General features: G+C 29.4%; 2 protein-coding genes and 1 pseudogene across 4 annotated transcripts; 1 reads left to right on the forward strand and 2 right to left on the reverse strand.

The window, feature by feature from the left end:
- Nucleotides 1–1530: 1530 nt before the first annotated feature.
- Nucleotides 1531–13242, reverse strand: LOC107628169 ((+)-neomenthol dehydrogenase). 2 transcript variants are annotated; one of them, XM_088504771.1, is made up of 6 exons: nt 13225–13242; nt 12970–13083; nt 3509–3749; nt 2920–2994; nt 2611–2790; nt 1531–2040 (listed from the first exon to the last, which is right to left on the reverse strand). In XM_088504771.1, the coding sequence occupies exons 2-6, from the start codon at nt 12996–12998 to the stop codon at nt 1666–1668; spliced, it is 900 nt and encodes a 299-aa protein (XP_088360897.1). In that variant the 5' UTR covers nt 12999–13083; nt 13225–13242; the 3' UTR covers nt 1531–1665. The 2 variants fall into 2 exon arrangements, with proteins under 2 accessions (XP_088360897.1, XP_016186447.1); XM_016330961.3 differs by lacking the exons at nt 12970–13083; nt 13225–13242 and adding an exon at nt 3942–4095.
- Nucleotides 8758–11640, forward strand: LOC107624831 (zinc finger CCCH domain-containing protein 48-like). Its single transcript, XM_016327298.3, has 7 exons — nt 8758–9477; nt 10191–10376; nt 10460–10561; nt 10684–10830; nt 10921–11100; nt 11269–11366; nt 11499–11640. Exons 1-7 carry the CDS (start codon nt 8806–8808, stop codon nt 11638–11640), a joined length of 1527 nt encoding a protein of 508 aa, XP_016182784.2. The 5' UTR covers nt 8758–8805.
- LOC107624835 ((+)-neomenthol dehydrogenase-like) lies at nt 11771–16340 on the reverse strand (annotated as a pseudogene). Its single transcript, XR_015905121.1, has 7 exons — nt 16199–16340; nt 15765–16005; nt 15188–15262; nt 14876–15055; nt 13695–14402; nt 13225–13267; nt 11771–13083 (listed from the first exon to the last, which is right to left on the reverse strand). The product of XR_015905121.1 is annotated as a (+)-neomenthol dehydrogenase-like (transcript).
- Nucleotides 16341–16598: the final 258 nt, after the last annotated feature.

A 16598-nucleotide genomic window follows, 5' to 3' on the forward strand; every position in this document is an offset into this window, starting at 1 on the left:
CAGATATCCGCCATCCGATCCGCAAAGGGTGCGGATTGGATCCGATCCGATCCGGTGCAGATCGGATCCGATCCAATCCGATCAATTTGCGGATCAGATCGTATTCGCAATTTTCGGATCGGATGCGGATATTTACCGCGGATCTGCGGATATTTACAGCGAATCTGCGGATACGATCTGATCCATGGACACCCCTATATAGGGGTGTGTAAGGGATCAATGACTTGGTGAATAAGAGAAATCAAAGTGCAGTGAAAGCTGGTAGAAGAGCAGAGAGAACAAAGAGAGGAGTGAAGAAGAGAAGAAAGCTATTCAGCAGTGTCTATTGAAGGTGAACAGGTTTACAAAAATTGAATTGGGATTATTACAGCATTAGTTTATATATGTACAGAAGTTAGATGATTGTGTCAAGAGTGTGAAGGTACGTGTTGGAAAGTTCAAGAGTTCGATATTTAGTGAATTTTAATAAAGTAAAAAAAAAAATAGCAAATCAAGCAAATCCAAAAAAGAGATTCTTACTTAAAGAGAAATATTAGATATATATTATTAGTGTTACTTTTTCTTATCAACTTAAATTTTTAAAATGAGTAAATTCATATCAGGTGAGAGAATACAAAAAAACTGTTAAACATAAAAAGTATACTAATAGAACACCACATCAACATATATCCAACTTAAATTCTACTATATTAAGCATAATCAATTAAGATAACATTATTAAATTTCAAAATATTTTTATGAGCCTCATGCAGGATTATACAGTAGCAATGCATATACACCATTATTTTTACTGTTTGTTTTTTTTTTTTTTTGGTCAAAACTAATTTATAAATTGGATGATTTAAAAAATAAAATTTAAAAATTACAAATTGACACTTATTTGGAAATTCTTTTAATTTGAAAAAAAGTTTCACTATAGTTGAGTTATTTAATTTTTAAAAGTAAGGAGGAAGAGATGGTTAATGTTAATTAATTATAGTGACACAATTAAATTCTACTAAAGACAATTGAATACATCATAGAGAGTAACTACCTCTGTTTATAAAAAGGTTGGCTAAAAATCACCTAATTTCTTTTATTCATAACAATTCCGCTAAGTAGAGTCACCAAAAAAAAAATTGGTTAGATAGACAATAGAATTTATGGAATTTATGAACAACGTAAACAGTAGACTGAAAATTTGACAAAATGAAGTTAAAAAAAAAATCACTCCACCCAAAATACCCAAGCAAAAATCTCCCTTCAGTAATGTAAAAATTTTTAACTATTCATTATACCCTAATTTACCAAAGCACCAACTAATTTACCAAACCGTCTGCCGTCGCCGCCTCACCAACTAGCCCCTTTCGCTGGCGTCGGACATCATCGTCACCTCCTAGGTTCTTCAAGCCATCGCTTGATCGCCAACCAGCCCCCAACGTCATTGTTTACAATCATCATTGTTTCCCTATCCCTTCTCATATTCATAATAGTCTTATTAGTATACTAATAATAAGTAGTTGCACACGAAGATTCATTACGAGACTTATGTTTGTAGATTTGGATGTCATGATCTTCGCAATTGAATTATGAAATACGAGACTTATGTTTGTAGATTTGGATGTCATACCCCATATTCAATGGTACAAGAAAATGAGAATGCATACATAACCCAACTCAATTGGATTAGAATGAAGAAACTTCATTCTGAGAATAGAAAAGGCCAGAAGAGGCATTTGAAAGCAATGCTAATTTGACAGGACTAGCAGCACCTTCTTCTGCCGTTAAAAATCCAGTATTGGCAGTTATATCAGTTTTAACATAACCTGGACACACACTATTGATGCATATAGTAGGGTACTTTTTAGCAACAATTCTTGTATATGCATTCATTGCAGCTTTTGAGATAATATAGGCACCAAGAACCTTAGGCCATCCTTTTCTTTCTAAACACCCTTCTTTGAAATCTTTCAGAAATTCATTCAACACTTCATCAACTCTCTCTTCTGTAAGGTTTTCAGCATCACCCAAGATTCCTTTAGCCCATTCATTTGACACACGCTGAATTATTAGACATGGAAAGCAATAATAATAAGAGTGACAAAACAGAATCATAAAATAGTAATGGAGAATAAAAAGTAATAAAATAAGCCTATTAGTAGAGCAACAACCAAATTTAGCAAAGCAATCTAAGATCTACTAACTTTTTTTTTAAAAAAAAAGCTAAGGTTTAATTTTTTTGTTAGTTTCCATAATTTCATCAAAATTTTAATTAAATCTTTATAGTTTAAAAGTCTGTATTGATTATTGAGTCTCTATATTAGATAAAAACTTTCTATTCGGTCTTTTTTAACTACTTTTTGTTTAAAAAAATCAATTTTATTTTAAATATTTGATTTTGTGTTTGATGTAGAATGAATATGGAATATTCTAAAAGCAGATATTTTAGCATTAGCATGTTTTTTTCTGAAAAATAATCATTAGTAAAGATTTAATTACAAATTTTTACCTAATATAAAGATCTAATTATAAATTTTTAAACAATAAAAATCTAATCACATAATTGGTAAAACTATAGAGATTATTAGATAATTAAACCTTAAAAAAACACAAACAAAGAGAGTATCCTACCTTTAACTTTCCTAGGGAGGATGATACATTCACAATTCTTGGTGATTCAGATAATTGGAGAAGAGGGAGAAGGGCTTCAGATGTTCTTTTAGCACCATAATAATTTATTTGCAAGCATTCTTCAGCTAGCTCGAATGTTTGAATGATTCCGGCTTTCTCTATTACATCATTGGATAATTCCTAAAAATTTCACCCAATTCAATATACTAAGAAAACATCTTAGCTTGTGTTTGGTTTATATTTTTTAAATTCTAAAATAGAAAATGTTGAAAAAAAAAATATGAATCAAACTGGGTGTAAAGTTCTTACCCTGCTTTTCAATAACACTTGAGGGACCCAATCATTGTCCTTAATCACAAGTCCACCAATCCCTGCATTGTTGATCTACAAAATGCAATTCTTTTCTTCAAGAATAATATTCAAATATCAATATATATGACAAGGAAAAAGATAGAATCCATTTCAATTGAAAGCTACCAAGTCAAGGTTATTAATTAAGGCAATGAACTCATTCCTGGTTGGTATCCAAAATGAATAACATAAACCCTAAACATGACTTGATAGTAAACCCTGGTTAGCATGCAGAGCTTCATACGAGAAGTTTAATTTATTACATTCAGAACAAATTAGTCAATTTCATTTTTTTAGTGGAATTGTAAGAAAAAAAAAATCCTTAACATGCAACTAACAAACATGAAAATAAATGAGAAAATCCCAAATCATACAATAGAAAATTTATATATATATAGTTGACTAAATCAACGAAACTTATTTCTGAGTAGAAAAATGCAAACATGGAAATTTTATTTTCACATAATTCATCTTGTATCCCCTTCCATGCAAACAAAAAAGAAAAAGAAAGTGCTATATATATATGGAATTTAATTTGTCAAGTTACCAAAATGTGGAGTTTTCCAAATTCGGATTTGATGAAATTTGCAAGAGAATCCACACTAGCAGGATCAGCAACATCAAGCTGGTGAAAGAGGATAAGATGAGAGAGATCTTTGAGAGTTTCCAAAGCATGAAGGCCTCTCTTCTCATCTCTTGAAGTCAACACAACCTTCACTCCATTTGAAGCTAATTGCCTTACTATTTCTATTCCAATTCCTTTGTTTGCTCCACTCACAACTGCATATCTGATTAATTTGGAAAATAATGTAACTTTATTTTTCTTAGAAAAAAAATACTGAAAATAAAAACTAAAACGAAACAGATCCTGTTTAACATCAAATAGGGTTTGAAGTGGGATGAAGTATATAAAAAAAAGAGCATTGAAAATGGTAGTGTCTCCAGCAAGAATACTACAAGAAAATGGTGTTGTACTTTACTTTTGTTGTGCTTGTTCCATCTTTAATTTGAGGCTTTGTCGACTGTTCGTTTCTAACGGAGAAATCAGAGAAGAAGATATGATGAGCACTATTTCCATGCATGTATGCCACTTGCCATGATTTCCCTCTTACAAGTTTGCTGAGATAACAATCAATTTTGAGTATAGTTTGTTTCGAGTTTTAAGTTGATTAATTTGTTTCAGTTTTATAACCGTTAATTAAGAAGTTAGCTTAGCCTTCGGCGATTTTTTTATTGTTTTTAAGAAATTAATTTTATTTTTTTGGTTAATATACCATTTATTCTTTAAATTTATTAAATAAATAATTTTTTATTTTAATGTTGATGTAATTTTATTTATATTATATTTTATTAAAATTAAAATTACTATAAACTAAAATATATTCAAAAAATAATGATAATATTATTATTCTGAATTTAAAAAGAGTATATATAAACAAAAATACATATTTTGGTTCCTGTCTCCTTAAAACTCAAGGATACAGATGTACGAGCCTATAAGCCTATAGAACAGATCCTGTTCAAGTAAGGTCGTAACAAAAATACATATTAGTTATTTATAAAAGATAATTTTTATTTAAATATCATAGATATTCATATTTATTTTCATCTTTTTTAAGTGATAGGCCAAAATATAAATTTAAATATGGAGAGACCTTCACTTTTTTTATAAATAATAAAAAAATAGAACAAATGAGAATGCTTATTTTTTTGTTTTTAAATATCAAACTATAAGAATAATTAATAAATAAAATAGGAGAGTATAAAAATTATGTATCTGAAAAAAATCCTTCTTAATTTATCATACATCTCCTTATCAATAACTTCTTTAAGTCTTGAAAAACTGTCAGATTTATTGATTATAAAAATAAATATATCAACGCTTCAAGATTATTCAATTAAAAATTATATGTAACAAAATGAAAATAAAAATTTAGAAACATTATTTATAAATTAACTATTTATAAACGTTATTAAATTTAATTATTTATTTTTAATAGTATTTAATTTGAAATCGAGATAAAAATTTATATTCAAAGCACTCTTTATCTTTATGCATGATTTCAATTGATAAAAAATATTTTTTTAATTTTATATTTAATTTTTTAAATTTTTTTAAATTTTATTATTTTTTAAAATTATTAATTTATCATTTTTATTATATCCCCTTATCATATCAAACACTGTTCTTTCTCTTATTATTATTCTCTATACACATGTCATCGTCTTATTGCCATTATTATATTACTTTATTTTTTTCGTTTTTTTTTTCTTCTCCTTTCACTTTCTCTTTACCCTATTGTAATTATACATCTTTTATATGTTAATCAAATAACCAGTGCTATATGTCAAATAAATGATATTATAGAAGTCAAAATAAATTATGTTTTGTAATATAATTCATTTATTTTAATTTAATTTAAAAATAAATATTTATATACACAAATTTTAAATATAATACTCTGTATAATTAATAATTTAAAAATTAAAAAAATAATATTATTCCATGTGAAGTAATTTAAAAAAGAAAAACAATGGATTTAACAAAATTTTAGACTTTTTCAATTGATCATTGATAGGTACAAACATATTTAAACAAATTATTGGTAGGTGCAATTTTTTTTGTTGCGTCTTTTTTATGTCAATCAAATAATAAGAATTTAATTTTAATATTCTATTAGTGTAAAATAGTTTCACGTGCATCTAATTACGTAACACCATCAAAATTAAACTTATCAAATAATCAAGTTGTATATTAAACAATATTGTGAAATACAAAATCATTAAATTTTTTGTTATATAATTTATTTAATTTAATTTAAAAATAAATATTTATGTACTCAAATTTTGATTACAATACTTTACATAATCAATAATTTAAAAAATAAAAAAATAATATCATTCAATACAAAACAATTTTTAAAAAAATGAGATTTAACTGAAAGGTAATAATTACATAATTTGTAATTGTAATGAATGGAGGCGAGAGAAAAATGGAGACGATACAATCACGATGTTGAAAGAAAGAAAATGATGGCAATAGTAAAAATACAAAGAAGTGCATCTAGTTCGTAAGAGAAAAAGCACTACGAATCAAATAATGAGATTAAAAAAAAATTATAACAGAAGAATGAGATCCAAAGGTTGGTATAAAGTACTCACATAAAGAATATACCCAAAACAAAATGATAAGATCTATAAAAAATTATTTATCACCGCTAATGATTCTTTTCCTTCTTTCATACATGGCATCGAAAATCAACATTTGGCATTATCATTATCTAGTTCAAAAAACCACAAAAACTCATCCATTTAATTGTTATAAACAAAGGAGCACATTTAGAATAGAGAAGAGAATTAAGAAAAATTGAAAAGGATAAATTATTGGAATGAAGAATTGAAGAAGAGGTTATGCATTTCTACGGTTATTAGTGGAAACACAGAATGAAAATGAGATAGAAGAATATGTGTTGTTAATAATGGTGAAAGTTTTTGTATTTAAAGTAACTGATGCATGTATGTACGGAGAACTTCTATCGTTAAGGGCAATATTAGAACATAAAGTTGGACACCAAAAACTCAGTATTGGCATTATATATTGTTATAGATATTGTTATAGATATAGATTATAGTGAAAATAAGGTGAGATGTGAAATTGATAATTAAAAATTATTAAATAAAAAATTAATTAAATTAGTATTATTATATTTTATTTGATAATAAATTAAAATAAATTATAAAACTTTAATTTATTTTTATTTTTTAATTTAAAAATTTTGAAAAAAAATATAATTATAAAATATTAATAAAAATAATTAAAAAAATAAAAAATAAATTGTGTCTTTTATTATTAATGTTTATTATGTATATTTTTGTTTTAGTGTTTTATATCTATAAATAAACACAATCTTAAAATATGTTATCTAATTATAATTTTTATATTTCTTGAATCTAGAGTATTTTGATCGTTAAAATCTCTTATAAGTATCATTTTCATCCAACTCAAAAATTGTAATTGATTAAAAGTCTCGATCCACATTTAGAAAATCATACTAAATAGATACTGCTAAGCATATGTCATTCGATACACTTGTCATAAATATCTACTTACTATATATTAAATAATAATGACAAAGTTAATTAACCATTAATCAAATTTACCACTAAATTGAAACCTCGCCCAAAAAATTGTGCGCTATTAGTCATGAAGTGAGAATTTGTTCTACATACACACTTTATTTTCCGTCTCCACTTCTTTTACTTTTTTTTTTGGGCAAAATCCCTATGATCTTTTCATAACTATTCTTGCCAACTAGCAAAATAAAGACAAATGAAGACTCAACGACGTAAATATAAAACATATTTAAAATATTATTTGGATAAAAAATAAAATTACATTGATTCGTTTAAAAATATATGAAAATTTTTAAGCAAGTAAAAAAACTGCTATTAAAAAAAATATGTTATAGAGTATTATATTATATTATTATTCATAAGTGATGTTGTAAAAATATCAATAATGTACTAAATTCTTGTTATTTAATCTAAACGTTAAGAATTAAAATAATATTTTATTTTATTTTATATTAAATTATATTATATTATTTTTTTAAACACTAATGATATTCCTTTATTTTTTTACACCAATTAATAATTTAAATATAGTTTACATTCATCTTATAATGATCTCTATTTATTTTATTTATTTTATCCATGTAAACGTAAGAGTAAATTGCTAGTATGAATAAAAAAAGAGTAACAAGTTTAAAAAAATATCAATAATAAAGTGGTTAATTTAAGAGTAATATGTATGTTGTTATTAAAAACTTCTTCTCTAAAATAAAAAGCATATAATACTTTATCTTTTATATTTGTATCATGGAATATTGAATAATTGTTATTTGTATAAAATTTAAATAATTAAATAGAATTATAATAGAGAAAATATATAAAATACAAATTTTTTATTAGATTGAAGAAACAAAAAAACAACTTAGTTGTTTCATTATCAAATTGTCAGTTATTGTTTTAGAATAGGATTTCGATCACGAGTAAATTAACTAATTAAGTGCACTTGAATTTTGTTAGGATTGGATAGTGTAGATTTGAAAAAGAGAATGTTTAGTTTAAATTTAAAATATTTTTTAATATAAACTCATTTTTATCGGTGTAAAAATGACAAAAACATAAAAAAATGCTAAAATTAAAGTATTATAAAAAAAAATATACGATGAATGATTGAACCAAGATATTTTTATTATATTTATATCATTAAATGTACATGTCGCAGTAACTATGTAACGAAAAATCAGTTAGAGAACAAAATATGTAACAGAATTAGTTTTGAGCTATAAATGAATTTCATAATGATACTATTTAATATTTATTGATGATTTTTTCTCGGTTTAATTTAATTTCTGATCTTATGAAATATTTTTCTTCCCACCGTCAACGAAACCTATAAATAAAGGACCTCATATGGTTTCCAATTTTTCTTTACACTACTATACAAACACTCTCTTCTTCGCTGAATCTCTCCGACTCTGATTCAGCGATTCTAATCCTTATTAGTTTTATTGCACTTTCCGAACTCAATTCTACTCTTAATTCAGGTTTGCTTCTTCTTTGGAATTTCTTTATTTTCTTCCTTAGTGTTCATATTGTATTTTACTTAAGTGGTGTTAAGTTGGGTTGATGGAGAACTGGGGTAACAGAATTTGGGTTTTGATGAGGGAATGGATTCTGCAGCTTCTTCTAATTGGGTTGTTGTTTAAGTTTTGGAAGAGATTAATAAGCAATGAAAGGTCTTATTGATGGGAATACTGTGTTTTATTTGGTAGTATCATGGCTATTATAACAACAACAAAGAGGACTGAACGGTTCCGTCGTACAACACCACCAACATGCAAGTATTGGCTGGCTGGGAGATGCAACAGAAATCCTTGTCAATTTTCACATAGCTTACCAACCTCGCCATCCAATGTATACTATAATGCCAATACGACATATAAGTATTCGAAGAAGCCCGATTCGTCCGTTGAGAAGATCGCCAGTTCCTCTGCTAAGAAGGCAATAAATTGCACACCCAAGGCCTTCAAGAAGCCAGAAAATTGTGCACTAAAGGCTGTTGAGTGCAGACCAGAAGCTATATCTGTTGGCTTGGCCAGTTCCTCTGCTAAGAAGGCAATAAATTGCGCACCCAAGGCCTTGAAGAAGCCAGAAAATTGTGCACCAAAGGCTGTTGAGTGCAGACCAGAAGCAGAAGCTATATCTGTTGAGAAGCCAACCAAGTGTGAAGAAAAGGCTGTATTGATTGAAAAGACTGCAGACGTGGAAGATGTGGCCACTATTGCTAAGGCTTCCACTATTGCTAAGGCTTCTGTGGATAAATCACACAGTATTTGCAAATCTTGGATGACTGACAATTGTGTGCATGGTGACTTGTGTCAGAATTTGCATTCATGGTTTTATGGTGATGGGTTTTCTACGCTTGCAAAGCTTCATGAACACAACAAGGTATATACATGTCTGATTCCACCTTTTATTATTTGAAAGTACATTCAGTTTAGTGTATTTTGTCTTGGTTTAATTTAAAAGTTAAGTGAATATTGCAATTGAAATAAGTTTGAGGGCAAGGAAATTTGAATATAAGCAAAAAGTGAAAAACTACAGAGATGCCATAACTAAGTTGCAATAAATTAAAAAAAATTCAACACGAAGCATAGGTGTCTATATTGTATTAGTTATAAACTTATAATCCCAATATTTGTTTCTAAAATCTAAAGAATCCATTCTATAGAAGCAACCATGATAAGAGACATTAAGAACTAACTTTGGAAAATTGAGCCGTAATTTTTTAGGCCAGTGCTTAGCACCTGCTTCACATAAAAATAACCGTGTTTGCCTAGCTTAGAATAAATTAGAATAGAAGATCCTTAGTTTAAAATTGATATGGAAATGGAATCTAATACATTTTACATACACTGCATTTATTTTATTGTCATTCAAGTATTAAGCAAGACAGCAAGACAGCATTTATTTTATTGCCATCAACACGCATATTATATCAAATTCACTTAGAAAATGTATATTAGAAATCTTACCCACCTTGCCGAAGAGTATCAAATCTAATCTAGGACACGCTTTTACATAAGAGCAACATTCTACTAATATTTAAAAGTGCCATTGAGTTGGATTCGTTTATGCTAATATTCAAATTTTGTTTATAGGCAATCACTGGCATTGCACTGCCGGCTGGTTCAAACAAACTTATTTCTGGTAGCACTGACGGCACAGTTCGGGCATGGGACTGCAACACTGGCCATTGTGTTAACATGATCCAACTTGATTCTCAAGTTACCTCACTCATATCTGAGGGCCCATGGATTTTTGCCGGTGTGAAAAATGCTGTGAAGGTATGTTTTATTGTAATAATGGTATCTTATGTATAGGAGCTTTAACTGTAAACTTATAATTTGATTGTGGTTGTTTTGTTCAGGCATGGAATATTCAGACGGGTGCAGATGTTATTCTTGATGGACCTAAAGGGCAAGTCCTTTCCTTGAATGTTGGCAATGATATCCTCCTTGCTGGAGCAGAGGTAAATTACCTTAGCTTGCAGTGATTTAAGATTTGTTTATAGTTAGCCATTTGCTACTGATTAGAACTATGACAGCTACTTCTGTTGTCCATTAGTTTTTAAAAAATCCATTTAAATTGCAGGATGGTGTTATTTATGCTTGGAGATGCAGCTTTGAGTCTCCTTTCAAAATGGTTGCAACACTAAGTGGACATAGCAAACCAGTGGTTTGTCTTGCTATTGGATGTCACAAGATGCTTTACTCTGGATCCATGGACCATAGCATTAAGGTAGTGTTTTTGTTTATTTATTTATATGCTTCATGTAATTTGCACACTATTCCCCTTTAGCTAAGCAATTTCTTACCCTGCTATCTACAGGTTTGGGACCTTGATACATTCCAGTGCACAATGACACTTAACGGACATACCGACGTTGTCACATCACTTATTTGCTGGGAGAATTACTTGTTATCGGGTTCATCTGATTGCACAGTCAATGTTTGGGTGTGCACCAAGGAGGGAACTCTAGAAGTGACATACACTCACACTCACGAAAATGTAAGTTGTTCAACCGCTAACGTTTATTCACAAATATGTTTATTCACAAATATGTCTTTAAGCTGATGTTTTGATTTTGTTTAAGAAGGAGGTGATTGGTTTGTCCAATTCATTTTTTTTATTTTTATTTTATTTTATTTGTTATTTTTATTTTATTTGTTATTATAGGCTGTTCTTGGACTGTATGGGATGACTGATGCAGAGGCCAAGCCAATATTGTTCTGCTCGTGCAAAGATAATTCAGTTCGTATGTATGAATTGCCGACGTGAGTGATGATTAATCTTTCATCTACTTGTCTTGCTACTTTTACTGGGCTTGTTTTTTTTAATATTGTAGCTACTTACTGTGGGCTTGTTTTTTTTACTATTGTAGCTACTTACTGTGTCTGCTTCTACAGGTTCCTAGAGAGAGGTCGACTATTTACAAGACAAGAAGTTCGATCCTTTCATATAGGCCCTAGCGGACTCTTCTTCACTGGAGATGGGACTGGTTTGCTGAATGTGTGGAAATGGTTAGAAGAGGCCAAGGTGCCAACATAGGAAAATACATCTTGAGTTACATGATGAGTTATTCTAATTACTTTAATGTGGTGACCTTATCTTTATTCTCTGAATGTATGAATTAACTGAGCATACTTGATGTTGGGGTTGGGCACATTGGTTCTTGAGATACAAGAATTTAGAGAAGTATTATTAATTCTCTGAAATATCAAAAAGATTGATTCTTGAAAGAAACAGCAAAAAAAAAAAAAAATCGAAAAAAAAAAAGTCCAAGGCTTTGAGCATCAATGGTTATGAGGGTCAAAATTGGCCTAAAAAGCTCAAAAGAGTTGTTCTCCCTAACTATATGCTTGTGGTGTGAAAGTGTCAAGTAATCCTTGAGACTGAACATTTAAAGTCGTGACCCAAAGCTATTAAAGAGTACGCTTAAGGCTCTGAGCACCACTGTTTGGGAATTTAAGCAAAGCTAAATTCGAATCCAAAGGGTTCCCCCAATTAAGTGCTTGTGGTGTTTATGTATCAGGTGGTAATACTTGAAAACAAAACACTTAGAGTCACGGCTAGGCTCAAAGGTGCAAAACACCAAAAGAAATAAAAGCTGTATTCAAGAATCAAGAAAAACTTAAAAGAAGAGAGTCAATAATATGATCCGAATTCTAGTTCTAAGGGATACCAATATTGCTGAACTTCAAAGGAAAGAGAGATGCCAAAGCTATTCAGAAATAGAGAGTTAATAGCCCCATTAAGTAATTAGACCTAGCTTCATCTGACAACTCTAACTTCCAATGTATAATGTAACATTCTATGTATTATACAATTCTCAATAAGACCATCAGTTTTGAAAAGCATGCTTGTTGTTTTAAATTCTTCATTTAACTTTTGAAATTATAATATCGGTTTTAATTTTTTTTAAGGAGAAAGAAAGAAAAAAGTGACCAATTGAAAAACTACATAATAATAGGCAACATAATTTTAGACTGTTAGAACTTTTCTGCAGCATTTAGGTCCCTTGGTAGAAAGCAGTACACCCTTACTTTTTTTAATTACAAGCTTCAAAAAGTTATTTGTAAGTATAAACCCTTTTGGTCATAGGATATTTCCAAGATGGAAAATTTGACTCTTAGTTGGAAATGCACTCAAGCTTTAAGTTCATGGTTGAAAAAATGTAAGGATGAAAATCTTGAGAGTTTGAATAAACTTTACCGTTTTAATGATGATGAGCATAATAAGTCTAATGTGCCAATTGAATTATTTGAGAAGACACCCAACTTGGAAACAATGGAAGTAAGGTATTACTATGATGAAACCCTCAAAAATAGATGAAGCTAGTAATAAGGAGATTATTGGAAACTTAAAAAAGAATTGTACCTCTTCAAATTATGTGTGTTGCAATCCATCAATGGGTTAGAATAGTATACTTGTCAAAGCAGCTGTGTCGAATGTCTGAAATTGATAACACTAGTACTATAGCCTTCCTCCAATCTGAAAGAATTGCACATAGAATCATGTGAGGCAGAGGCAGAGGCAGAGGCATTGCTACGTCAGCGAAAATATTAATACGCCCTGAGGAGTTGCAAGTTGAGTATTGCGAATCAAGTTTCTAGAAGGATTCAAGTTTCTTACAACTCGAGTGATGATTCGGTCTTCCACCATGATCTTAATGCTGCTGCAGTATGACAGTTTATAAGTCAGGTAATAAATAAATAAAGATCCTTCTCCAAATAAAATTTTATTATGTCCAAGAGAAATAATTTCTACACTTGGTTGTATCAACTGAAGTGATGAACAATTTATATTCAGTGATTTCAACTTTAAGCAACAGGATGGAATATTGATTAGTCTCAGGCATGGAATAATGACAGTTTCTAAGTCAGTTTCTAGAGGTGGTTTCAGGCTTCCATTTCTAAAAAAGTCATTGTTAATGAATGTAAATGCATGACAAGTTTGTTTCCCGCATCAGTTTTCAAAAACAAGATACGAAAATTAGATGTGAGAAACTGTGTCAAGTTAGAGGAAATTTTTGGAAAATATGAAGTCATAACTGCAGGGAAAGAAAATAATAAAGAGCTTTTGATGTTCCCTTGCTTAACCACCTTGACTCTTTGGGAATCGCCAGCTCTAAGGTGCATTTGGTCAGGGATGCAAATTCTAGATTGGCCTGAGTTAAAAGAGATGGATGTTTATCATTGTCCCGAGCTGAAGATGTTTGCAGATGATCTTGAAAATTCTACATATTCAAACACAGGATCTTCAAAATTCTACATATTCTTCACTTTGGACTACTTCAAGTGGACCTCCAAAACATCTTATTCCTCAAACTGTTGAGTTTCCATGATGACTTACATTCATTTCCAGATAATTTCGTCTCAACGATTCAACTAGCTGCTATAGAACAGATTGCAGTGGTCGAATTAGAATGAGTATACATAACCCAACTCACTTGAATTCGAATGAAGAAACATCACTCTGAAATTAGAAAAGGCCAGAAGAGGCATTTGAAAGCAATGCTAATTTGACAGCAGTAGCAGCACCTTCTTCTGGGTTCTGCCGTTAAAAGTCCAGTATTGGCAGTTATATCGGTTTTAACATAACCGGGACACACTTTTTAGCAACAATTTTGTATATGCATTCATAGCAGCTTTTGAGAGAATATAGGCACCAAGAACCTTAGGCGATCCTTTTCTTTCTAAACACCCTTCTTTGAAATCTTTCAGAAATTCATTCAACACTTCATCAACTCTCTCTTCTGTAAGGTTTTCAGCATCACCCAAGATTCCTTTAGCCCATTCATTTTATACACGCTGAATTATTAGACATGAAAAGCAATAATAATGAGAGTTACAAAACAGAATCATAAAATAGTAATGGAGAATAAAAAGTAATAAAATACGCTTATTAGTAGAGCAACAACCAAATTTAGCGAAACAATCTAAGATCTACTAATTTTTTTAAAAGAAAGTTTAATTATTCTGTTGGTTTCCATAATTTCATCAAAATTTTAATTAGATCCTTATAGTTTAAAAGTTTGTATTGACTATTGAGTCTCTATATTAGATAAAAAATTTTCATTCGGTCTTTTTTTAGCATTAGCGTGTTTTTTTCTAAAAAATAATCATTAGTAAAGATTTAATTACAAATTTTTACCTAATATAATGATCTAATCACAAATTTTTAAACTATAAGAATCTAATCACATAATTAGTAAAATTATAGAGATTATTAGAATAATTAACTTTAAAAAAAAAAACACAAACAAACAAAGAGAGTATCCTACCTTTAACTTTCCTAGGGAGGATGATACATTCATAATTCTTGGTGATTCAGATAATTGGAGAAGAGGGAGAAGGGCTTCAGATATTCTTTTAGCACCATAATAATTTATTTGCAAGCATTCTTCATCTAGCTCGAATGTTTGAACGATTCCGGCTTTCTCTATTACATCATCTGATAATTCCTAAAAATTTCACCCAATTCAATATACTAAGAAAACATCTTAGCTTGTGTTTGGTTTATATTTTTTAAATTCTAAAATAGAAAATGTTGAAAAATGAAAAAATATGAACCAAACTGGGTGTAAAATTCTTACCCTGCTTTTCAATAACACTTGAGGGACCAAATCATTGTCCTTAATCACAAGTCCACCAATCCCTGCATTGTTGATCTACGAAATGCAATTCTTTTCTTCAAGAATAATATTCAAATATCAATATATATGACAAGGAAAAAGATAGAATCCATTTCAATTGAAAGCTACCAAGTCAAGGCTATTAATTAAGGCAATGAACTCATTCCTGGTTAGTATCCAAAATTAATAACATAAACCCTAAACATGACTCGATAGTAATTAAACCTCTTAGCATGCAGAGCTTCATACGAGAAGTTTAATTTATTAATTCAGAACAAATTCGTCAATTACATTTTTTTAGTGGAATTGTAAGGGAAAAAAATCCTTAACATGCAACTAACAAACATGAAAATAAATAAGAAAATCCCAAATATATATATAGTTGACTAAGTCAATGAAACTTATGTCTGAGTAGAAAAATGCAAACATGGAAAATTTATTTTCACATAATTCATTTTGTATCCCCTTTCATGCAAACAAAAAAAAAAAGAAAAAGAAAGTGATATATATATATATGGAATTTAATTTGTCAAGTTACCAAAATGTGGAGTTTTCCAAATTCGGATTTGATGAAATTTGCAAGAGAATCCACACTAGCAGGAACAGCAACATCAAGGTGGTGAAAGAGGACAAGATGAGAGAGATCTTTGAGAGTTTCCAAAGCATGAAGGCCTCTCTTCTCATCTCTTGAAGTCAACACAACCTTCACTCCATTTGAAGCTAATTGCCTTACTATTTCTATTCCAATTCCTTTGTTTGCTCCACTCACAACTGCATATCTGATTAATTTGGAAACTAATGTAACTCTATTTTTCTTAGAAAAAAAATACTGAAAATAAAAACTAAAACGAAACAGATCCTGTTTAACACCAAATAGGGTTTGAAGTGGGATAAAGTATATAAAAAAAAAGAGCATTGAAAATGGTAGTGTCTCCAGCAAGAATACTACAAGAAAATGGTGTTGTACTTTACTTTTGTTGTGCTTGTTCCATCTTTAATTTGAGGCTTTGTTCGTTTCTAACGGAGAAATCAGAGAAGAAGATATCATGAGCACTATTTCCATGCATGTATGCCACTTGCCATGATTTCCGTCTTACAAGTTTGCTGAGATAACATTCAATTTGAGTATAGTTTGTTTCGAGTTTTTAAGTTGATTAATTTGTTTCAGTTTTATAACCTTTAATTAAGAAGTTAGCCTTTTATATAGATTATAGTGAAAATCAGGTGAGATGTTAAATTGATAATTAAAAATTATTAAATAAAAATTTAATTAAATTATTTAATAATTTTTTATTATTAATTTTATGTAAAATTAACTCTACTTATATTTTTATTATAAATTATTTCTTAGCATGAATTACTACTAATAAGA

This window comes from Arachis ipaensis, chromosome B2 (genome assembly GCF_059453495.1).
Source record: "Arachis ipaensis isolate K30076 ecotype BB chromosome B2, ASM5945349v1, whole genome shotgun sequence".
Taxonomy (NCBI): domain Eukaryota; kingdom Viridiplantae; phylum Streptophyta; class Magnoliopsida; order Fabales; family Fabaceae; genus Arachis; species Arachis ipaensis.